The sequence below is a fragment of the Poeciliopsis prolifica genome, unplaced genomic scaffold (genome assembly GCF_027474105.1).
Source record: "Poeciliopsis prolifica strain line A6 unplaced genomic scaffold, Auburn_PproV2 SCAFFOLD015, whole genome shotgun sequence".
NCBI lineage: Eukaryota > Metazoa > Chordata > Actinopteri > Cyprinodontiformes > Poeciliidae > Poeciliopsis > Poeciliopsis prolifica.
The window spans coordinates 1,447,686-1,473,054 of NW_026562390.1; the positions used below are offsets into that span (position 1 = coordinate 1,447,686).

A 25,369-nucleotide genomic window follows, 5' to 3' on the forward strand; every position below is an offset into this window, starting at 1 on the left:
CTTTCTGTTTATCTAAGCACACAAAGGGAAACTTCAGCACCACATTAACAAAATGTTACAGCCTAAAACCAGAGCTGAAACGTCTCATCATGACGCTAATGAGTGAAGCTGTAAAACCAGTAAAAATATAAAATGTTTCCAAAAACACAAAACAAGTAAACACAGACTCCAGGCCACACCTTTGGCCCGGCCGACTGAACACGTTGGACCAGTGATGACTCCCAGAGGGTGTGTCCTGCTGCCTCTCTGTGAAAGGGAGCAGTGTTCACCTCCTCCTCCTCCTCGTCTTCCTCCCTCTCGGGGTTTTCTGGAGCCAAACAGGAGGGAAGCCGCAGCAGCAGATTCCCTGCAGAGCGCCGGAGTCTTGGAGGTTTAACCTGGGAGTTAGCACCGCTGGGAAACACTGTCGCCATGGGGGACGTGGTTTCCTCTCACCTGGACGAGAGCAGGCGGGAGATGATTACAGGTTACACCGATTTATCCACTTTGCTTTTCCTTTTTAGGCTACAACGCACCAAATCGGAGCACTTTTCTCCATTTTTAGAGTTCAAATGACTCTTAAAACGGAGATAATAAGCAGGTTTCCAGCAGAGGCGGGGGGTATGTTTGTCTAAGTTTGGGACTGATCTGCCTCCCACTGAGAAATGTTCCAGCAGAGCATGGAAACAAACCCAATCAGAGGGATTTTACATCAGGGTTCTGCTCCTTTACTGCATGTTTTAATTGTTGGTTGTTTCCCTGCTGCTGCTGGAAAGCAGGAATCTGAAGATTGTTGAACTGCAGACTCTCTTCTTGTTTGTTGTTGCTTTTTGTGAAGCGACAAATGAAATGCTTTCTGGTGAAGTTGAGAAAAGGAAAAAAGGGAAGGGCCTCTTTGTTCAAAGAGATTCAGCGCCTGCATGCAGCTGAGTTAAATACTTTCATACAAGTTTAAATGTTTTCATTGGGATTTCATGAGGCAAAATGGAAGGAAACCTGTTGGAGGTTCACCATCCAGCAGGAAAACCTCCTTAGATCATGTTTTCAGATGGTCTAGTCAAAGTTCAGTCAAGGCTAAACTCAAAAATTGTTTCTCAAAAACACTCTGCAGCTCCCTGTCTAATGAGGCAGCAGCTGTTTAATAAAAAAATAGACAGAAAATCATCTCTGGATGGGAAAAATAGTTAATTTTGAGTTCAACGATGCATCGATATCGATGGATCGATATCCGATATCGATGTTGCTATTAAGACTGATAACCAATATTTACCAATGTTATATACATTTCACTACTTAAAAAAAGACCAGAAACAAATGGAGTTAAAAATAACTATCAGTTGCTCATATGGACCCAGTTTTATTGATCAATGTGTCAAGAAATTACAAATATCGGCTGATACCGATGTTAGTGTCAATGTATCGCGTACAATCAATTCACATGCAAAGAATAAAGAACAGAGAAAATACTGCTGAGTCAAATCCTAAAATGTGGTATTTGATGATGCGTTTAAAAAAGTGGAAATTTTCAGTTTCATGCTTAGAATAATTTTATAAATTAGATCGACAGTCAAAACGGAAAATCTGATAAAACGGGGACTAGATTAACCTTCACAATGGCTAAAAATGAAGAATAAAAAGACGACTATTAAAATAAATTAAATCTTCAGAAGCTGCTTTTATAGGCCAACAACAAAACATCAGACCGGACAAATGTAAATATGTTTGGACAAGGCAGTGGCAGCATCAGGCTGTGGTTTTTATTTTAGTTCATTTTGCTCTTGTGGTGGAATGTAGGTTAACATCATTAATAACTAATAAATAATGGGCTTTTTTTTTAGTGTTTGTTGTTTGTATCTAAAGTTTGGAAACTTACTTTGAAAATGCTTGAATTTTCAAGGTGTTTTCAAGGTTTGGAAAGTCCTTGAAGGTCCTGATATTCAAACAGCAAAGTTTTGTAATAAAGTTTAACGTTTGATTAAAAATTTAAACAGATATTTTCATATTTTTTTCTCTCAGTCTGATGTTAAATCTGAGATAACGTTTCTGTTTTAGGTTAGTTGGAAACACTGAAATTACTTTTGTTTACTAAATATCAGAAAATTTAGCAAGAAAGTTTTTTGTGATTTTCTTTGTATATTCTGTTATTGCATTATTTTATTTTATTTTTGAAAATTAAATTTTTCGTTTTTTTAGTATTTTGCTGCAGTCAGGCACATTTAATAACATAAAATTTATATATATTTTAGTTCCCTTCATCCTCACTATGGACCGTGGATTAATATAACAATATATTATCAATAACAGTAATCAATGATAGTGAATAGATTTAGTTTGTTTTGTTTTTATCTCCAGAAAGGTTCTGGAAAAAGTTTGAAAATGACCTTGGAAGTTGTTGGAAGTTGTTTGAACGTTCCAGTAAAGAGCTGGCGTCGTTTCCAGAGCAGATGAGGGGAGCAGCGGATCAGAACGCGGTGCAGCAGGTAGCGACACGTCCCGGTTCGTCTGGCCGCTTCGCGCCGCGCCCTTCCTCAGCGCCGCCTCTACCTGCTCATCTTCCTCGGCGACTCGCGTCAAACCTCTGAAAGCCACAGGAGAACGCCTGGGTTCCCGTCTGTTATTACACGTCCTGGTCCGACTTTGTAGTGGCGGTTTGGGTTTGTTTGCGTGGAGCTGTGCAAAAGTCTCAGGTCGTCACTTACAACCAGACTGCTTTTCTTTTAAAGTCATTGCTCTGATGATTTGGTGTCCAAAAGAAATATGAAGGAAGAAAAGAGATGGAATTAGGGTAGATTAATCAAATTCTCTGCTTCTGAAGATTTAATTTTACGTTCACCAATGCATTTCTTAGATTTATCAATTCGACATAAATCTTTACCTCAACTCTGCTAAGGTTTCCAAATGCAGCATTTTCCAGGACTGAAGCTGAAATCTCAGTCATTTAGCCTTACTGTTTCCTGCTGAAAGTCTTGCTCTCTCTCGCTTATTCGCAATCTGAAGTGAAATCAGATTTTGACATGCTGTATTAAATAAAATTTCCTTTTAATTAGTGCTTATTTTCTCTCTCTGATCCGAAGAATTGCTAACCTTAACAGCTTCCACACTGAAGAGTGTTGGCAGCTTTTACTGATCAGAAAAAATATCAGATTTTTCTCTGGATGCAAGTCCAGCCAGATCAGCAGTGTACATCTCCAGTTCTCCACCATCCTGAAAGTTTCCGATGCATTCTTGCTCCGACACACCTGAATCTAAACGTTGAATTATCTCTTCAGCAGGTTTAGCAAACATCGGGATGTTGATCGCTCATTTAATCCAGCTTTGACGGAGCAGAGATGCATGCAAAAGTTGCCAGACTGTGGCAATCCAGGAGTTTAACTCAAAGCATATTCATGTGTTAGTGTTGCCTAGTCAAAGTCTACACCCAAATCCAAAGACAGCAGAGACATTTCTAACAAGATTTGCTGCTTTAGTTGCAAAAAAAGTTGGTTCTGAAATACTGAATTGTGACAAAATGTAAAAACTACAAGGAGTAGGTGCATGATAAATTGAAATGAGCTCAATCATTTTTATTCCATTTATATTCTTTGAAGGGAAATTTTTTTATAGAGATTTTATGACCCATTTTATTTGTGGTTTCAGTTGTAAGTGATGTTTGTTTCCACTTCATGTTGGATATTTAAAATATCTTCCAGTTTCAGATGTGAAGGTTTACTGGTCTTTGAGACGGCCATTATCAAAATTTTACTTGTAACTGATCTCAAACAACAATATTATTTATCGCAATAATTATTGGGACAACTTATTGCCCAGGTAGGATACAGCACAAGGGACAATTCAAGACTTTTGCACAGCATTGTCCCTCTGTTGCATGCAAATGCTACACGATCGCAGCACAAAAGATAAACAGAGTTAAGCAAATCTTTAACAGTGACTGACCACATTGTGTCAACAACCTGCTGGTGTAACTGGGATCACCAGGAAAAGCTCAACTGGAAAAGGAATCATCTGAATCTGCAGAAAAAGTGAGATAAATGGGAATTTTTCCAGATTCCCGCGGTCTAAAAGCTGTGTGTCTTTTCTCCAGTCTGTCTGAATAAGACCCCCCACCTCCCTGCTGCAATGAAAAACACAACAGGATTACATAAGATAGGCCACCTGTTTCCTGACCTCAGAGAATAAATCAGATTTCCTGGTAAAAACAGTTTGAATCAGCCTTACTCAGCAGTCCTTCACATTTCAAGACAGTACATTTCTTTTGTCCTGTAGAGAAATTCAAGGTTCAACGAGGGAAACCTCCTTACATCAGACCAGGCAGGTGCTTCAGGTCAAACACATTAGACAGAGTGTTTTGGTTTATTTTTTCGCTTTCCAATCTCCAGTCAACTATTTAAAGCATTCCAGTCTGTTGACTTTGGCCCTGCAGGACGTCTGGTGGAAAGTACCAACTTGGTGCATAATCATAGAGCCAACCGCAGTGACCAACACTTACCTGCTGCAAAACGCAGTTGGTATGAAGAGCATGAAAGCAAACATCCAACAGAGATCTGCTACGTTTGGAGATCAGAATGCAGATGGGAGGGGCTTGATGTGCCAAACCGTTGAGTCATCATTTTTTATTTTGGTTTCAATGAGGCAAGCAGAGCATTTAGACTCAAGAGAACAAAATAGAGAAGAAGAAGAAGAAAAAGAAGACTATCTTTGGACTATCACAAATATCCCAACAGACATTTAAAGAGAAAAACGTCTTGATAATTGAACTTGTTGGTGTGTTTTGGATCATCGTCCGGCTGATGAGTTTAGAGTTTAGAGAGCTTCAGAGTTCATTGATCCATTATGGGAATTCAACCAACTGGTTTGGGTAAAGCTGTCCAAACCGACCAGGCGGAGAGGAAAAAGTAAGCTCAACCCTTCTTAAACCATCACTATTCACAAATAGGGAAACATAAAACAGAGGCAAGCTTTTCCAGGAATGGCTAGCCAACCAGAAACCCTTTTCATCAGAGGCATGAAAGGGCACAAGTGATTTGACTGGCAGCAGACTGAATTTGTTGATTGGCCTGTGGGATCTGTGATGAGGCAAAATGGAGAACTGCAACTCGGAAGAGGGCATACATCGTCAACTGGACTGGACAACCCACAATGAACAAGTCTGCTGAGAGACTTTGGAGAAACTGACCACCCATGTGTACCCACGCAAAGTGACATCATCAGTCTCTGTGTGGATCGTAGGTCACCCAGACTCCTGCCCAATCAGTGACGAAGACAATGCCAATGGAGACACACCCAACTTGGCTAGAACCGAACCAGAGACTGACCAGCAAGAGGGTAGGGTGAGACCTGACAATGGAGAAGGAACAAAAGTTACACCAAGAGAACAGCGGCGACTCATCCAGAAGATTCCTGAAGAATCCAAAATATCCTGTAAAGAACCACAGAGTTCCTCAGTTACAGTCAGTGGACATGAGTCAACAATAAGAGTCACAACTTCCTTTTTCATGAACTTTAAAATTGAGTGCCATCAGATTTTAGCAGTTGTAGGATTCGTCTTGTATAAGACCACAAGCCATTTCTCCTGTTAGCACTTGCACACTTGTTTTGATTGTATGTGGTCAGAATGTGCTGCGCTGCAGTCCACTTCCTGGAGTTGTCTGAGGTCCTCTTGGTGTTCACACATGGATTTGAAACGAGTTCCCAGAGACCAATCGCAGAGTTAGATTCTGCATTCTTAACTCCCTAAATGAATTAACTTAAATGCAAACGAACTGGAGTTGGATTAAAGTGGACTAAACAGGGCTGGTATGAATCCAAGTAAAGTTTTCTGAAATGTTTGGGATGAAAACAAGCATAACGTTGTGGAAACCAACAGTCAGACAAAGTGGTGGTGGTGTGGTGATGTGGGGCTGCTTTCTTGCTTCATTACATTGATGGAACCACAAATTTTGGTCTCTACCAGAAAGTCCTGTTCCAAATTATATAACTGCTGAAAGACCACAAAATGAAGTCTTATGGACCTAATCCAATTGAGTTATAGTGTTGTGATTTTAAAGAAGATGCTTTAAGCTCAAGAACGATTGAATGTGACTGAATTAAAGCGATTCCTCCATACTGATGCCAGTTATCAGAAACTTGTTGTCTCTTGCTGCGTTTGCCGTTTCTTCACCGGGTTCTGACTCGGCCCATCCTCAGACTCGTCCTCCCATTTCGTCCCTGCTGTTTTTTAATCCCTGTCCCCCGTCTCCTACACACTCCCTCCATGTCTATCCTGTCCTGTCAGCGTCTTCCTTCCTGCTCTGCTCCCTCCTTCCTGTCCCCATGCTTCCATAAACAGACCAGAGTCCACGTCTCGCTTGTTTACAGCACTAAAACACGTGATTTGTCCTCTGCAGAAGGTTCTTGAGACGGTTTTATTGGGATGCTACACAACTGCCTCCAAGTTGATACAATCTGGGCTCTTTTTAGTGGATGTGGAAGTCAAAGGTTCATTTAGTTACAGCTGCTAAAAAAAGAAAGATCTGAATTAGAGGCTTCCCACTTGTTTCCCAAAATACTGTTCTGACTAATTGGATAAAATTTACTTTGAAAGGATGACGTTAGCATTTCAGCTGAGATTATTTAGCAGGCTGGTTGCAATGAAAACGTTAAAAGAGCTAAATAATTTACAAATTATGTTCCAACTGAAAAATGATTGATTTGTGGTTCTGCATTTATAATAAACCAGCTACACTCACTACTTTTGGAAACAGTCTCTTCATTTTTCACTTTGAAAGGTGCAAATTTGTACAAACCGTGGATTAAAAAAAATAAAATGATGGTGTTTTTTCTCCTGCAGCTCGGACCGGAGACGTGATGAGGCAGTTTGGCGATCTGTACGAGAAGCAGTACGCCGTCGCCCTCTTCAACGTCGTCCGCTTCGAGATAGAAGGAGGCGGCGGCGCGCAGTCGCAGCTGCTGCACCGAAAGGCAAGTTTCATCGCCCCAAACGTCGACAACACAGAGCTGAAAGTTACATTTCAGCTTCAATTAATGACTTTTCTTCAACAAAATCCTCAAGAAGAATGTAAGGTCAAAGTTTTATTGTTTTCGCCCAATTAAACACACAAAAATATTAGTGAAATCTTCCTATTTTAGCTGCACAGCAGTAATTTTTTTACGTTTGCCTTAATGTTTACAACTACTTAAGTTCATTATTTTCTCTATTACTTAAATTTCTGCAACAAAAATATGAATGTTGCTTTGCTGTATTTGCTAGGAGTAAAGATTTGATGGATGTTTATGGCACAACTTATTAAATAGAAATAGAACAAAAACAGTTAAAGAAAAAAATGTCTTATGCAAGACATTTAAAAAATATAAATACTAAAATAAATGTTAAACATGTTGAGAGCAAAATTTATGCCGTTCTTGAACGGCAGTTTGCTAAATGAATCCAGGGGTCACAAATGGCCCCTCAACCACATTTTGGACACCAAAGCAAATGAATGGCCTAGTCAAAGTCTCCATCTAAATTAAGGTAAGAATTTGAAAATTGCTGGTCACAGATCATCATTCAGAAGAACGGCTGGAGATTTCCATCTTTAAATTAAGAAAACTGGTTGAAAATCCTCAAAATCAAATTATTTATATTAATCTATTTCTTTCTATTTTATATTATTTATTTATATGATGTATAATTTCCACTTCCTTAAGCACTTCGTTGCTTTGTACATGTGACAGTGCAATGACAATAAAGTTGAATTCTATTCTAAAGTTGGTTTAGCACATAAAACCCTAATAAAACAACATAGTTTGTGCCTAAGTTAAAAATAGTTTATTTTTTCTGCCAAATTAGCTTCACATTTGTTAACCTTAACCTTTAACCCCAGGAACCTAAACAGCCCAGGGCGTTTTGCGTTTTTACTCATTAGGTAAATAATCTCCGCTGATGATGAGACAGACGTCTCTCCTTCCTGATCCTCCCGTTGCTGCTTCATTCAGAAAACTAATCAAGCTAACAGACGCGCCGCTCCCTCTATTATGTTTTAATCTTTTAACTTCCAGTATTTTTTTTATTTGCTCTGTTCAGACTGAGTCATTCCTGAAGCTTTAAGATCTGAGAACAAAAACCACCTCCTTAAAATCAGACCAACACGAATTTCAGAGCCAACTGATAACTTAGCTAATTCTGAAACTATTTAGCACTTAGCTTCCCCTAAATTAATCCTAAAGCACTAATTTACTTGACTGTCTTGTAAACTTTCAGATGAATAAAAATCAACATCTGTGTTGAAGTTTTGGTAGTCAACTTAATTTCAGTAGACGCTTATACTCATGCTTTTATTTTGAAGTGAATGGCTGCTGGGTTTTCTCTTTTTCTTTTTTCAAATAACTTTTTTTCAAACAAGAAATAAAAAACAGACAGTAGAGAAGAATAATGTCAGAATTAAATTGTTGCTCCAGGGTTGTACTCTCAAATAATTTGATGCTAGCTCTTTAGCATTAGCATTATTAGCTAAAGAGCTAAAGAGTTTTGGCATAGCGTTCTTAGCGTCAGCGTAGATGATGTTAACAATTAACCCTTTACGGTTTCAGTGTTTCAAAGCTATTTCATATTGAAGTGTGATTTAAATCACTTAAAATCCTGAAAATATTTATTTGCAAAGGAATTTTGGTTGATTTTGATGTTTCTAAAACTCAAAGTTCCAACTTTGCAGAAGATATTTAAAAAGAAAAATGAAGATAAAAACAAAACGCCTGATTCTCTCACAGCGGTTACACGCTACAATAAGTAAAGTCACTCGCATTTAAAGATAAATATAACATTAACGCATCTTTTATGAATGAAGCCAAAATATCTCAACGTCATACCATTAAATAATATAAGTAAAGAAGTGAAACTCTGCTGACTTACACAAAGTTTTGTAGATGCATAAATCTGATGGCTGATTGTTTAAAGTAGCAGTTAAACTAATTCTAAGTCTAATAAGGTGAATATAATTAGATCAGAAGGCGACTGTATTTAAATAAACTGCTTGAATTAAATTATTTACAAAGTCAAATAAATTTTTTTATGTTTTTAAATGGTGCAAGATTTCTGACTTTATTTTGAAGGGATCACAGTTTGTTCATTCCATAAAATGCAGGGATGAGTCGATCCAGGATGTTATTAATGTTTCTAGCTTATTTTTGTGCATCTTTAATGAATGAAGCTAAAGCTGTTGAGCTTTTCCACCATCACTGGAGGGAAACTAGAGCACATTTCACACATGAGCAGATGCAGGCAGCTGCTCATATACACCAAAAATCTTCCATTTTGTTACGTTTTTCTTCATCAAATTGAATTTGATGGAAATCCTCAGAATATGGTGCAATGAAATAAAATCCTAACTAATGAACCCATTAGATTAATGCTGGCCTGCATTATCTGAAACACTTCTTTGATTATTAATTGATAAATTTTTAGAAAACATAAAAGTAAATCTCAAACTTTTCTTGCGTTTGAGTGAGTTATTTGATCCCATACAGGAACTCTGTAAACAAACCAGGGTGTTGCACGTCCTTCTGTAAACACCTGGAGGTAAAACTCTCCTCCCATCACTGTTTGGAAATTCTTGTTCAGGTTTTAAGACTCGTGGGAATGAAATAAATCTAAAACGTGTCAGAAATACGTCAGGAACGTCTTCACAGGATTAACGAAAGGCCTGTGGTTCTTCCAGGACCCTCTGGCGGGTCACACCATTTTCTCCGGGAGTTTGTTCCAGTACCTGGAGGAGAACCGGAAGTGGAGGAACCGTTTCGTCTTCATCCCAAACAGCTACTCCGTCGACCTCTACGAGAGCAAAGCGGTGAGCGGACGTCGGAGTGAACTGATGCTGGTTCTGAGGATCTGAACCAGCATCGGTTTGTGACCCGTGTTTGCTTCGCAGGCCTACGACCGAACGCTGCATCCCAAGGTTTCCATTAACTGTGCCGGGTACAAGGCCCTGACCTCCATGGAGGAGTACATGGAGCTGCTCACCAGCAGCCTGCCAGGTGGGGAACCATCCAAAACACAGCTGCAGTCTCATCATTTCTCACAACAATCCATGGGAAAACGGTTCTTTCCTATTTGTTAAGTAACGTAGTAAGTTTTCCTGGATGGTTGGGATAACAATTTGATTTTTAAACATTTTGGCGTTTCATCCAAACAAAAATTAAAAAACCAATTTGCGAAAACTTTGGTTTGGTGTTAGATGGGTTGAAGCAATCTGATGTTAGCGTGTTAGCATTGGCTTCTGCAGAACTAATGTTTACAACTTGTCCTGCAGTTACTTCACAAACAGGACTTAAATCACTAAAACTCTTGAAAATAACCATTTGTAGAGAAATGTCAGTTGTTTTTGACAGTTATAAAACTCCTACAGCTTGTGGGAGTTAAAAAATAAAACGCTCAATTGTCTCACAGCGGTTACATGACAGAGGGATTATTTGCAAACACAGAGGACGCCGGCCTTTAGATGCTGACTTGTTGCCATGGTTACCCACATTTATCTCGCTGCTTTAACATTAGCCATCAGTCAAATGTGATAAAATAAGTTATTCTATCATCTTTACAATACTGAATGAAGTGCATCTTACTGACCAGTAAACATTAAATGAAAGAGAGTTGATAAAAGGCAAGAAAAAATGTGACTGAATAGTAATAATAAAGCATTTTTGAAGCAATCTGATTGGCTGACGCAGGTTTGGCTTTGTGCTACACTGCCCCCTATGGGCCTGGCGTGTTTAAACCAAAGCTCAGGGCAGATTTATGAGAGTTCATGTGGATTGCAGGTTTTCTGATTTCCGTGTGCAATCACATTTACATTATTTTTAGATTCAGCTACGTGTGTACAAGGCCTTCAGGTAATTATTTTTTGTTTCTACAGAGTTTAATAAAAATCAGATCCATTCTGATTTTCCTGTTTAAGGCTAATTAGGCTAGCATTTAGCATACCAAAACATTGACCACAGTACCATCTTCAACCTTTTCTGAAATACTTTCTGTCTGAACTACGTCAAATGACTCGTTCTGTTCCCCGTTTCAGAAATCAAGGCCAAACCGAGTAACGCTCCCTTCATCAAGTGTGCCACCCAGTTCCCACTGATCCTGTGGCACCCGTACGCCCGCCACTACTTCTTCTGCGTGGTGACGGAGAAGGAGCAGCAGAAGTGGCACGCCGTGCTGCAGGACTGCGTCAGACACAGCAACAACGGTAATGACATCATCACATGCACAGCTGGTACCTTAAATTACAGGTTCACTTTAGAAAACAAACACTTTGTCTTTTAATTGAGCACCAAAAACAATCCAAGCCTTCCTTCTACTTTTTGTGAGAATTTTTACAGTTCAGTGTTTGTGGAAAATGTGTCTATTTCTAGAGGTTTACGTAGCGCTAATGTAGAACAGTCAAAAGAAATGCAACTTAGGAAGCTGAAATATTTTGGCACAAAGCCACTTGACACTATTGGTTGGTGTTTGTCGAGCAGCCAATCCCTGAGCACCGTTTGTCATCTTTAAATGGGGTAAATCAACCTTTATGTTACTCACTGTATAGAACATGGATTATAATCTGACATCAATTAAAGTTGAGGCAGCTGTTCAGTACAAGTAGGAAAGTTTTGGACAATTTTTGAGAAAAATCTGCAATAAATGTCCAATTATTAGCGCAAAAAATGTGGGAATTTGTTGATTTCGAAAGAATTTCCACAATAAATCTCAAGAAAATGGAAAAACTGATTAATATAATCTGTCAGTAAATGGATAAAACCTGCATTGATTTGATCGATAAGATCATATTTAAGCTTGGTTGGTGGTTAGTCTAGAATCTGTAGGGCTACATAAAAAATTACTGCGGTCCGGAAACTTGAGTTCAAATAATTACGCAGAATAAATTGGATTTCAGCAACAAAACAGAAAACTCAGCATCAACATCAAATGCTGCTGTGTGAACGTAGCGTTGGGAATAAAATGTCGTTCTTCAAAGTCTTGTCATTCTTCAAATGCATTTAGAAATATTAGCAGAGGAGGAAACCTGAAGTTTTCCTTCATCAGGGTGGGGAGCTGCTGCTGAGCCGTCTCTTCTTGCAGTGACATGACTCACACCTCATTGTTTAGAGACACAGAGACGCAGCAGGAAGTTGCAGCCACCTTGTTTGTTGTGTTGTCACGCCCCGCCTCATGCCTCGCAGATCTTGGGTCGGCGGCGCACTCATCGCCTGCCTTCTTGGCAACGAGGGTCACGTTTCTGAATTTCAGCGCGGTTGATTTTGAGGAATGGTGACGAGCAGGATAAATGAGGAACATGTGAACTCTCACAGATTCATTGATGAAGAAACGCAGGCCAACATTTACAGGAATGGACTTGTTTGATTTCGGTCAGGTGGAAAAGCAGGTGTGATGTAATGTTTATGTTGCAACATATTTACAAAATCAAACCCTTTCTGCTTGAGTAGATGTGGATGGCTGGGACAGACGGTTTGTGTTTTTACTGAACCAAAGCAGCAACAGCACTACAATTAAAGTGAAAGCACTGATTTATTAAACCAGTGCTTTCACTTTAATTGATAAAACAGAAGCTGTGACAACGTTGCTTTAAATGTTGTCCTTAGCACATTCCTTTTTAAACTTTCTATTTCTTTTTAAGCGTTAAGCCTGCATCATTAAGTGCTTTTAATGTTCTTTATAAATCCATAAATTAAAACAAATGGTAATTTTTCCTTCCAGACCGTAACAGGTCATCTGAGATAGAAGTGGATGTTTGAAATCTGGAGGTTTTGACCATTTATTCTCCGTCTCCAACATGAGAACCGTCAGGTTTCATCAGAACCAGTTTGGTTTGTTGATTCTCGTTGCTTCATATTCAACATTTATCTCCAGTGATTCCGTGTCAGTGAAAAAAATAATAGGAATGTGAAACATTGCAGAGAATTATTTATTTTTTGGTTTTTATCAATTATTCTCAATACCTATCTGGAGTATAAAGACTTTTTCTGTTCAGCCGACTCTGATGGAGAAACCATAAGTTAAATGTTGACTCAGACAAACCGAGGGCTCATTTGAATTGGCTAAAGCTTTCTTTGTTTCATCCTGGATAGAGCGACCGGCTGCTTTGCATCACCTTAACAAGATGATTTGCAAATCGTTGAGTTAATCATCCGCTCAGCAGGAAGGTCCGACTAAAACTATCTAGAGTCAGTATCACAGCTGGAGACGGTCGCAGAGTCACTCATACCAAACTTGGCAGGAGTGATCCTGGTTGGATGCCTGACAATCCTATGTCATCATGGTCTGACATCATCTAAGCCCCGCCCCCTCAGAACAGGAAGTGACTTTATTCACTTGGAAAGCTCCATCTCTGACCCCCTTGAACTAATCAAGATGATGTTGTGTCAGAAGACAGATAACTAGGCTGAAATCTGACCTGAACCTTAAGAGCAACATGAAGACAGTTACAAAGTCGGCCTTTCATCACCTGAAGAACATCTCCAGGATTAGAGGACTAATGTCTCAGCGAGATCTAGAGAAACTCATCCAGTGTCATTAATTACTTCAATAGGGTCTTCAAAGTCTGCCTAAAAAATAATCAACGCTGCTGCTGGAGTTCTGACTAAAACCAGGAAGACGGATCAACATCGCACCAATCCTAAAGTCCTTCCACTGCCTGTAGCTCAGAGAATAGACTTTAAAATACTGTTACCTGCTTATAAATCACTGAACGGCTTAAAAATCTACTGCAATGTCACTTTCACTGCAAGTTTTGGAGCAACCTTTCTTTAAAAGTGTCATTATTTATGGACTAATGCAAAGCTGATGCTTTTACTGAAACTTTGCATTAAAAGTCATTCCATACCAAAAGGCAGTTCATGACAGCAGTTATTAACATTATTTATTTTGGATATTTAGATCCTCCCAGTTCTACTGTCACATGTTTATTAGAATCTAAAGTTTATTGATCTTTGAGATGCCATTTTACCTGAAAATGGTCTCAAAACAACATTATTTTTTATGTCAATAACTTCAGGGACTATTTATCGTCCAGCAGAATTTGTTAGGATTAATTAAAGGGCAGTTTTACGTCTTAACTTGCTCTTTGCACGTTGCTTTACGATGTGAAACTTTGCCTGGTTGTGTGTGTGTGTGTTAGCTTCCAGAACGTCTTAAATTCACTCCCAGGCCGTCAGGCGGCCGGCAGGCTGGCGGGGACCTAAAGCTGCTCGGCGGTTGTGATGTCTGTGGCCGATGGTGTGTTTCCGTGGGTGTTTACTGTCCTGTGGGTTCCTGCTTCCATTCACTGCGACCATACGGGGAAATCGCACTCATGCGTGTCGCTTTGTGAAGTGTTGAAGAAAGACGTTCTTAAATTAGAGCGGATTTTATTTTAAAGGCGGGAGCAAAGAGAAAAACGTTTTGTGAGGTCAGAGAGGAAAGAGAGAACCGGCTGAGTGTTGGTGAGGCGGGCAGAAAGGGAAATGCCTTAAATAAAACCACCGTGGTAAGTGCTGCCACATGTTCTATTAATAAAACACACACACACAGCAGCAGCACAGCTGTAATCTGAACTGAGCTTGATGCTGGAAAATGTTTAGATTTTTACAGGCCTGACAGGATAAAACATGGAGAGCTCCTGGAAAAATGCATAAAATTAAGATTTAATGGGTTTTTAAAGGGTCAAAACTGATCCAGTCAAAAATAATTATGTTTCAGATTAATTACAATTCGTCAAGAGTTCTGGAAAATTAATTATAATTGATTAATCTCAATATTTATGACACTTAAGTCATAAATATTGAGATCATAAAGACAAAGTTAAGAGAAAAAAAAGCTTTGATTGAATCAATAATGTCAGATTTTGATAGTTTAATTATTTCAAAGTTGTGCTACTGGGGATAATTTGATGCTGACGTGTTAAACGATGAAATCAGAAGATAATCAGAGGAGGTCTCTAATAAAATTACAACTTTATTATTGTGATATCTAGACTTATCACTAAACTGTAATATGACTTATTACAACTTTTTAGCATCGTTTTATTCTTCTAATTATTTGTTTTCTCAGCCTGGTCCCAGGCGTATTCTGGTGCAGAATTATGACACATATCTAACTTTAAAAAATAAAGTTTTCTGACTGCAGATTGTTTGTCTGACTTGTATCAGATTTATTTCCTCGTATGGAACAAAAAAACCTGGATCTTCTTGTATGAAAAGATCAGAATTGGGCCAAAATAAATGAACATAAAATGATTTTCAAATAGAACTGATAGTTTAAAAATTAAAAGGCAGAAATTATTTTTAAAAGCCAATAAAAAATACAAATAATACAAGCAGTAAATGGTGACTTTGCTGTGTTGCTTCAGAGCGACTGCAGTGAAACAGTTGATATATTTATATATTTGAATAAAAACAGTAAAAGCATCCAGTATGTTGAACTTTGTAAAGCACTGTTCTCTTCTGAATCAGTCGCATGTCTGAAATGCGCCTGAAGCCTCAGGAATGTCAGCAGGTTGATCCAGCAAGCCGAGCATTTCTAAGCTTCTCCCTTCGCTGCATTTAATCTGAACACAGAAAAGTTTCTGTTTCTGACCGGACTGGTCCCAGTGATGCTGACCAGTCTGGTGAGGTGTGTGTTTGAGTGCTGTGGCCATTTATCCAGAGAACATGGAGCCCAAAGCCCGGCAGAACTTCCTGTCTGGTTCCCCTCCTCGTCCAGAGTTCTGGGTAACTTCCTGTCTTTGTGAGCCGCCTCTTAGTCACACACTCGTCAGCGGCTTGACAGGCATTCACGGGGTGTGTGTGTGTGTGTGTGTGTGTGGGGGGGTGTGTGTGTGTGTGTGTGTTTGTGTGTGTTAGGGCTTTCAACAAGCAAATCACCACTGTGGCTTCCTGTCCAACTCAGCATCCAACTGGAGAGCAGGAAGCTGCAGCTTCTCATGCAACCTGCAGCTTCCAGCGGCTCCCATTCAGAAACTCATGGCTGCTGTTCATGTTTAGCATCAACTGGAGAAACACATCTGGGACGGAACCAGAATCAGAAGCTCGGTTCTGTTTTCGTGAGAGCGAACTTCCTCAAACCGACCTGACGTTTTGTGTGTGTGTGTGTGTGTGGGGGGGGGGAACCTGGAGGGCTGCTATAGCAACCGGCGGGTCAACATCTTCCTGTTTTCAGGGCTCACAGACGTGTGTGACGGTGCATCAGAGGGAGCATCTCTGATGCACCGAGCAGCAGCTGTGACTTAGTTGGCAGGGAAACAAAATAAATCCAAACATAACAAATAATTTTTATTTTTTTTTTACTCGTTGCAAAGTTTAATTTTATTAAATACATTTTTTTGTAACTTTGGAGTTAATGTTTAAATTTGAAAAAAAGTCCAAATACCATTTTGTATTATTTAAACTACCGATTAATATAATTGTTATATTTTATTTTATTTTTACAGAATAAAAATACTTTTAATATAAAAGCACTTGATTCAATTCTTTTCAACTACATTTTATGTTTTAAATTTTTCTGCATTAATAAATTTTTTAAGTTTTTTTGATTATTGTATTCATTAACTTATTTTTTCATCATTAGCGTAATTATCTAGCTATTTTCTATATTTTTTTAAAATTTGTCTTTATTTCTGTCCAGGTCTGTCAGAGGAAAACACGGTCCAGACTCCGGCCTTCACCGATTCTGTGAGGCGCTACAGGCAGGTCAAAGGTCACTACGGCACCTGGGAGATGATGTGCGGGTCGCCGCCTCAGGTCAGGACCTTAAATTATTCACGTCTCGAACACGTTTGCAACTTAAACTCAGCGGGAGCCTCTGCATATTTTAACGAGCCACGCCCTAATTGAAGGGAGGGCTGTTACCCTGGCGACGTGTTAAACACAGAGAAAGTATTTCTCAGGAAGAGTCGAGGTGATGAGAGACGTGCAGCGCTGCTTTTAGCGGCGAGCTTTCCTCCTGGAGCTTTCATAAACATTTCTGATGATCATCTCTAAATAATTTGCTTTCTGCTTCTGCTGAAGCTTTGTGCTTTTTGCACTTCAATTATTCAAATCTTCCGCCCTGTTTCCTGAACACAGCATCATCTACACGACCCCCACATTAATGTGTTCATAATTAGCAGGTCAGGAGTTAAATTTGATGTTAATATTTCTACTTCAGCCCTTTCACAGTGTGAAGGACAGCTATAAAAATAAACACAAAGCCTGAATAGTTCCAGTAATCCTGAAACTGCCACGTCCTTCAGGGCAGAACTGAAAACAAGCAGCAACATATTTTTCCGCGTTCCTGCAGCAGGAAAGCAGCAGCTGCATGAAATATGCTTGCTATGGAATATTTAGGTGTGACGAAAGAAATGCAAAAGAAAGTCTGCAGCAATCAGCTTCTATGCAATATAGATATGTTAAAATTAGATTATAATACGAGTGTGACTTCATTTTGGTTTTTATAAAGCTAATGCCTTAGATACCTAGCCTGCAGTCTGCTGCTTTACATGTTTATTTATGTGTAGAAGTATTTTAAGAATTCTTTTTTCCTAAGTTTTAGAAAAAAATTTTCCTTTAAAAAACTTTTCTTAAATATGTCAATATATTTCTCCATTATAAATATATGTGTACACACAAATTATGTGAAGAAAAATAATTTCTTAATATAACATATTTTTTTCTTTTTTTAAAGACAAAAATTCTTGAAAAAAAAATGTATTTAAGAAAAAGTATTTTTAAAAATTATATACTTTTACAAAATAATATATGTATTCTTCAAAGATTGTTTTTGTCCTTTTTGAAATGTAAAAATATATTTAATATACATTTATAAAAATAAAAAAATATATATACAAATATATTAAAAAAGAGAAAAATATACATTTAAAATGAAAAGAAAAAACTACAAATATTTAAAAAACCAAAAAATGTACAAAGGTAATTTTTTAAAGTTTGTGACTCTTGGACTAAATTCACAATATTGTACAGACTGATAAGTTTCATGTTCCAGACCAACAAGCTTTTAGGTAAACAGGCGGTAACAGTGGAGTCTGTCCAGCCGCTCAGTCTCAGTAAACAGTTAAGCCTCCATGTTGGTGCCGAGGTCGATGTGTCCTCCGTAAATCAGCCTCCCAAAAGCGGCCAGGCAGCCACACAGGAAGGAGGGAGTGCTGTTTTTAAACATCTGTGTTTTCCCTGATTGGCTGTGACAAAAGCCAACACTACCAAAACGCACTACCAAAGAGCGATGGCTCATTTTTAATTCAGTTTATAACGAGGTACTTTACAAAAAAACTTAATTTCAGTTCAATCAGATCTACATTCAGATGAGGTTTTGATTTTTTTTAAAAAGTTTACTCCAAGCTTCATTTCTGAAAGCTAACATCTTCAGCTAGGTCTAGTTAGCCGGTATTACTTAGCAACATGCTAATGTAAGCCAAATGCTAACACTAATGTATTAAATTCAATCCATCCGTTCATCTGTCTGTCCGTTCATCAGATTTAGTTCTCGGCATTTCGTTGGTCGTTGCATACTGAAATGTTTGTCTCTGTGACAACCGGGTTCTGTTTTCCAGATCCTAGCTAACCTGGTTCTGGAGACGCTCCAGCCTGAGCTCAGAAATGCGATTGGCCCTCGGCTCAAGGGGAAGCTGCAGGACAGACAGAGGAAGTGGATGTTGGTGAGTGTCTGTCCCACCGACACGTTCTCGGTCCATTCAGTCTCTCTGACCGTCTCCCTGCTCTTCAGATCTCTGACGCCGTGTACCGGCAGGTTCTGACCCAGACAAGAGACCAGTACGCCGCCCTGGTGGACGCCTGTGAGGCCCAGAAGCCTTCGCTGGACGTCAGACTGCGTGGCGACATGGACATGCTCGTCACAACCAAAGAACATGTCATCGGCAAGATCAGAGGTGGTTGGAGTTAGAAGTTACTAACGCTGGTTTAAAGCTGCAGTATGAAACTTTTATAAATGAAAGTTTTTCACATTTCTGTTAAACCATCACCATGTTCAGACAGTAAAATATCATCTGTGAAAACATCAACCCCCTCCCCCTTTTCCATGAGCCACTACTGGCGTCTGAAGAAATGCTCCAAAAACAACCAAGCAAAGCCAGGAGGCGGGGCTTAACGCTGCCAATCATCCTTTGAATGACAAGTAACAGCTTACTGTTACTGTTTCTCTACCATTAGTTTTGGCTATGCTAACTAGCCTCAGCACTGATGCTAGCTGCAGCCCAGCAGGAAGCAAGAGGGTCGTTGCATAGGATGACTGACAGCAGTAAGACCCGCCTCCTGGCTCTGATTGGACACAGATTATCTGTCACATTAAAGTGTTAATATAGTTAGTTTCAACAAATGTTTAAAAAATATATGTTTTATAAAAGCTACATACTGCATCTTTAAGGCTTACTGATATGATTTCAATGTTTTACTAATCGCTCTGATGACCGTCATGGCCGCAGTCTGATTGAAAACATTTAGAGAAGCTCAGTTTTCATCTGGTTTATTTTATGAATCATCTCTTATTTTAGGCTCTAGTTTTTACCTCCGGTTGTTCTCATTGGTCTAACATGACGCATCGAGAGCAAGCTTCCTGTTTTTTCAAAATATAAAGAAAATGAGTTTCATGGTGATGTCATTATCATGTCACCATTGCAAGTTAAGGAGTAAAGCAGCTCAGCAGCTTCTCCTTTTATGGGAATTTTATTGGCATGATGAACTAAACCTATAAAACACAACATTTGAATGAGATGAGGTAATGCAAACAGGTTATTTAAATTTCTTCTCAGACCAAGATGTTGATTTGACATTTGGGAAACTGTTGGTGTAGAATCACATTTTTTCGCTTTTTATCTCTGATATTCATCAGAAGTGAATAATAATTACATTTTTAGTCCACATCCAAACATCTTTACATTTCACTTTCATTATGCATTTCTTTCCTCACGTCCTCCATTTGTTTTTCTAATTTTTATCCCTTACTTCTTTTAAAGTTCCTCAGTCGTCCCCTTTTTGTTATGCGTTTTCCGTCATCACTGTGAACTTTTACACTTTCAAATGAGCCACTGATCCTGACATCGTCTCATCATCTCAAACATGCAGCTCTTCTTATAAAGGCAGAGTGGAAGGTCTGCATTCCAGCCACATGTTGAACATTCAGTCTAAATTCTTCAGAAGAGTGTGACACGTGTTCCTGAGAGAAACCCACAGGCGTTCTGACTCTTCTTCCGGTGTTTTGTCGCTGACCTCCAGCCGTGGTGATGCCGAAAGCCGAGCAGATCCTGCGCAGCAGCATCCAGCCGTACCTGAGCTCCATCCTGGACGCCCTGATGGAGCCCACCAGCCGCGGCTTCGCCGAGATCAGGGACACTTTCTTCAAGGAGGTGGTGGAGATCAGCAAGAACTCGCTCAACGGCAGCGGCAAAGACAACCTGGGAGAGGTGAGCGGAGGAACGCGGCGGCTTTAGATTGCTAACCAGGGAGTGTCTGAGGCTACGCCTCAGGTCACGGCTAAGGTCATTGTGTGTGTTTTTGGTTGTGCTGCAGCAACTGGAGCGCCTGTCCATGCTGGCCTTCCACCCGGTGAAGATGCAGAGCGGCTACCAGCAGATGCAGCAGCTGAACCTGGAGGGGCTGCAGCAGAGGTTCGACGTCTCCAGCCCCAACGTGTTTGTCAGCAGAGCCCAGATCCTCATGAGGGAGGTGAGACATGCGCAACTCTGCTGCCACCTGCTGGCCTTTTACACGCATCACACTTCCTGTGATTATGAACCAATAACCAGAGGTGGGCAGAGCCCAAAAATTACAAAAGGTATTTGGTATAAAGTCCACTCAAGTACTGAGTAAAAGATCAAATTAATAATTTAATATTTAAACATTACATCATCAGATTGATCAAAATATGAAGTTCGGTGAAAATTTTGGAATCTACATTTACCAGATTGACATTTTTTGTTTTTGTTTTATAATTTTCTAACTGTACAGGGTCAGATGATATTCTTGTTTTAGTATTGTAAATTCATGGCTTTAATTAGGGAAATTTTTAATTTGTAACAACTTTTTGACAAAGGAACATTTCTAAGCTTTTTCTTGTATTTATGTAAAATGAATCGCTTATACGTGTGCGTGGAGAGAAGTGCGTTCTCTTATTACTCATTTTAGCATAATCTCTTCTATATTCAATAGAATGGCCTGGTAATATCAAGGGAGTATAATTTTATTGCCGGGATCAGAGGTTTTGAATAATTAAGAGGATTTGTTTTTGGTGGAAATTCACTCCTGCGTGGCCAATTTTTAAAATATTTTATCTATAGTTACTCTTACAGTCCATAGCAGAAAAATATTGTCATGAAGCTCAAGTATTTTCCAGGCATGATTTTATTTTTTTTACAGATTTTAATCCCAGATTTTTATCCACCAACTGATCCATTAATTTCTAGGGCTGCAAGATATAATGAATGTTGCCATGACAATATTCCTACTAAATCTTTAGATTTTCAACTTTTAAAAGACAATAAATAAATAAATGAACATGAAGATTGCGTTAAGGGCACGGGAGGTTGATCCAACCAGCTGTAAATGTTATTTAAATAAATTTTAATATGATTTACTTCCATTAAAATTCAAATAATATTAAAAGTGCAGCATTCTGGTTGCAGGACGCGCTTTGGTTTGTGATATTTCATGTTATAGAGCTGCAGTTCTCCGTCCGTCTCTTCCTTGTTTGCAGTCTTTGGTTTTTCCAGGTTTGATATTTAAACTTCTGCATTAATTCACGATGGAGTTTCATGTGTGAAAACGTTTTGTATTTGCTTGTTTGGGCAGCAAATGGACAACGCGGTGTTCACGTTTGAGCAGCTGCTCCACCAGGCGCTGGAGGCGCAGGGCGAGGACGACCTCTGTAAAACCATCCAGAAGTGTCAGGACAGAGTTATCAAGGTGAACCAGCCGCAGAGCTGCGTTTAAATCGGATTTATTTTTAACGGGCAGAATGAAAACAGTCGACTCTGTTTGTGTTCCTGCCAGAAATACGACTACGACAGCAGCACGGTGCGGAAGAAGTTCTTCAGAGAGGCTCTGCTGCAGATCATCATCCCCTACATGCTGCAGCAGCTCGCCCCGACCTGCACACCAGTCAGTAACGCAGCGGCTCTGCCACGCTCCTGTCAGATGTCGGTTTGATGTGTTAAAAGTTGTGATGCTCTCTGCAGGAGCTGCCTCGCTTCCAGGAGCTGATCTTTGAGGACTTGTCCCGCTTCCTGCTGGTGGAGAACATGTACGAGGAGGTCGTCCTGCAGTCCGTCTCCAAGGACATCATGATGGGTGAGAACGAAAAAAACAAAAAAAATCTGTCCTGTTGCTTCACTCCAAACAAAGACAATTTTATCAGGACTTGTGATAAACTATAACGTTTGGAGACCATTTTCAAGTAAATATATTGAAAATGGCATAATAATGAAATTAAGACTTTAATTTTGTAAGGATCAGTTAGCCACTGTGCATTTTAAGCCTGGCAGGCCACCAGGCTTTATTTGCTCCCACCAGGCGAAGTGAAAAAATAATGCTTGTTTTAATGTTTGTATTTTTAGTTTATAGTTGGTATTTATGATTTGAATGTGTCTTCCAATAACACATAATTACATATTGATATTTTCACATTTTCTGTCAACCTCATAATCTATTTGATGTTTTTTATGTTTATTGTTGTTTAAATATTTAAAATGTCTTCCAGTTTCGCTTAAAAATGTTTATTAGAAATTAAATGAATGTATTATTTCATTATTATGCCATAACCATTATATTACTGAAAAACTAAAAAAAACATTATTGTTTATTGCAATAACTTCTGGGACAAATAGGGGTAGTGTGAGTTATATTGCCTAATTTCTATTCTAATTATTAATATTTATTTAGAAAAGCATTTTTCTTAATTTTTCTTTGCATTATAATAACATTATTAATGCATTACCTGATGATAGATTCAACAAAGTATCGCAATAATTTCTGGGACAATTTATTGTCCAGGAATCTGTGTTATTGTGACAGGCAGATGTGCGGACGCCTTTTCTGAAATTTGAAATGAAAACTGTAGGAACCGTGTGAAGATGAATGACTTTGTGTCTTATTTGTGTTTGTCCAGCGGTGAAGGAGGCGGCGGTGCAGCGAAGACACAACCTGTACAGAGACAGCATCGTTCTGACCAACAGCGACCCCAACCTGCACCTTCTGGAAGAAACACCGCAGGTGGACTGGGATGCCAAGTTCGGATCCGACGGTTCAGACGGCGGCAAAGAAAAGGGATTCAGAGGCAGACGTAAGCAGGTGGTCTCCATGATCCAGATGGAGGGGCTGCCCATCTCTTACGAGTCCTGCCTCGAGGTCCCAGGGGTGGAACTCATTCCCGAGGAGGACGGGGACGTTGCGGAGGACGACATGGGGGAAATCGAGGAGAACCCGGGTCCGTCCGAGGACCCGAAGTCTCCCGACAGCGTGAACCAAATCAGAGACCTGATCAACCCGGTGGTGGAGGTGGTTCTGCCGGGTCCAAAGGAGGACACCACCACCGGGACGGAGACCACCAACGGCACCATCACCTTGGAGGACGGAGTGCAGGAGGAAGTGACCCACGTCACCACCATCGTGAGCGACAGCATCAGCAAGTCCAAGTCCATCATGGAGGAGCTGGTAGGCAGCAGGAAGCAGAAGGAGCTGCAGGATGAAGCGGCCATCCAGAGAGCCATCGAGCAGATGGAGATGGCGGTGCAGGAAGAGGACAGCGAACAGGCGAGCGAACAGGAAGCGAGCGAACAGGAAGCGAGCGAACACACGACAGAAGCCTCCGACTCGGAGTCTCAGCCGCTAGCGAAGGACTGCGGCTCACGTAACGACGACAGCGGCTTCCAGTCCCCGACCAACGAGGCTGAGACCGAAACGATCACCAATGGTCCGGACCAAACTGCCGACCCAGTGGACGTGGAACTGCTGCTAGCATAGAAAACTGTAAAAACCCAAAACACGATGAGAATATAAATTTATTTATTAATGTGTTTGTCAGACATTTAAACAAAGAAGAAATCTTTGTTAAATGATTAGAAGTAACGTAATGTTAGATGTAAAGAACGCTAAATTCATCCCTGAGTGAAGTTTGGCTCCTCCCACTTGCTACAACTCTAACAAAATTGGTATCAATTAACCAGATTGTGCATCAAAAATATTTATTTGTGCTACTTTTGAAGATATTATTGGAAGTTTAAAGGTCAATCAGGCCACTCCACGTTACCCAAGACTAACTTTTTTATCAACATTTAAAATGACACAAACTCACCAATTTTGTCAACTTCACTCAAGTTAAATTCATCATCTGCAAACATTTTACCGCCTTGTTTTAATCAGCTTGCTTCATTTGACTGTAAATATGTGTATCTGACCAGCAGGGGGCGCTACAGCCACAGCTGAGAACCTCCTGTATTTCCTTTATATTTCAAAACAATTATTGATCTTCTAAGGTAATCAGCAATATCTGTTTTAAATACATGAACGTGTTTATAGTCAGTACATTGAGTTAAATATGTTTTGTTTTTATTTAATGTTTTTGTTTAATATTTTTATAATCTCATAGGGGTTGTTAAGCTGTCATGGTGTTGTAAAGCTGATTTCATTCACTCATTAACGGGATCATAGTGGTGATTAACTGTAAGCTACCCTATCAGTTATTTAAATAAAGGTTTGTAGTTTTGTATATTTCTCAAGAGATAAAACTTAATTAGCACTGATTGCATGAATTATATGTAATTTGGGAACCAGTTTGTCTGAAGGCCAATAATGTTCTATATACTAAACTATCAAAACAATTTATAAAACTCATTTTAATCTTAATTAACCGAAATATCATCCAGCCACATTTCATACAGTACAAAGTAAATATTTAACTGAAATGAGTCTTTCAGCAGACCAGGTTAGGGTTGACAGTCCAATTCAATTTTCTCTAGTTTCTTTATCTCCACAATGAAGCTATTAAGTAACAAGCCAGAATATCTTCATTAAAATTACATTTAAATTATTTTTTTAATTGTCAAATCATTACTCCAGTCACTTTTATACTGGCCACTTTGGAGATGGGCACTAAAAAGGCATTTAATAATTGCAACTCACAATTAATCAGTTAGTTTGATTAATAATTGTTAATCAGATAAAAAAAAAGTTGAAACATTCTGCAGATTTGTCATGTAACCACATAAAATCTTTCATACAATATTATAAATACATTAAAGGATGCAAGAAAGTATTTCTTCAGTTGACGTTTTGTACCAAAGGCTGCATCTGCAGCTAAAAATACTTCTAACATGTGAAAAGCTCAGTTCTTTCAGCTGGAAAGAGCTGAGTGGAAACAGGTTTAATCTGATTGTTTGGATTAACTGATTAA

At 39.3% G+C, this 25,369-nt stretch overlaps 1 protein-coding gene across 1 annotated transcript; it reads left to right on the plus strand.

Annotated features, from left to right (window-relative positions):
* The first annotated feature begins 304 nt into the window (after window positions 1-304).
* On the plus strand, window positions 305-24,687 carry niban2a (niban apoptosis regulator 2a). Its single transcript, XM_055040254.1, has 14 exons — window positions 305-466; window positions 6,806-6,936; window positions 9,669-9,797; window positions 9,879-9,984; window positions 11,019-11,186; window positions 16,601-16,716; window positions 18,522-18,626; window positions 18,695-18,857; window positions 20,200-20,387; window positions 20,494-20,649; window positions 21,772-21,885; window positions 21,973-22,080; window positions 22,158-22,269; window positions 23,087-24,687. The coding sequence occupies exons 1-14, from the start codon at window positions 412-414 to the stop codon at window positions 23,938-23,940; spliced, it is 2,505 nt and encodes an 834-aa protein (XP_054896229.1). The 5' UTR covers window positions 305-411; the 3' UTR covers window positions 23,941-24,687.
* Window positions 24,688-25,369: the final 682 nt, after the last annotated feature.

What these genes read in the sequence shown, in the direction of transcription:
- niban2a (XM_055040254.1), top strand. Translation starts at nt 412, where the DNA reads ATGGGGGACGTGGTTTCCTCTCACCTGGACGAGAGCAGGCGGGAGATG. An exon ending in ACCTCTACGAGAGCAAAGCG is followed by an intron (nt 9,798 to 9,878) that starts GTGAGCGGACGT and finishes TTTGCTTCGCAG; the next exon opens with GCCTACGACCGAACGCTGCA. An exon ending in TCGCCCCGACCTGCACACCA is followed by an intron (nt 22,081 to 22,157) that starts GTCAGTAACGCA and finishes TGCTCTCTGCAG; the next exon opens with GAGCTGCCTCGCTTCCAGGA.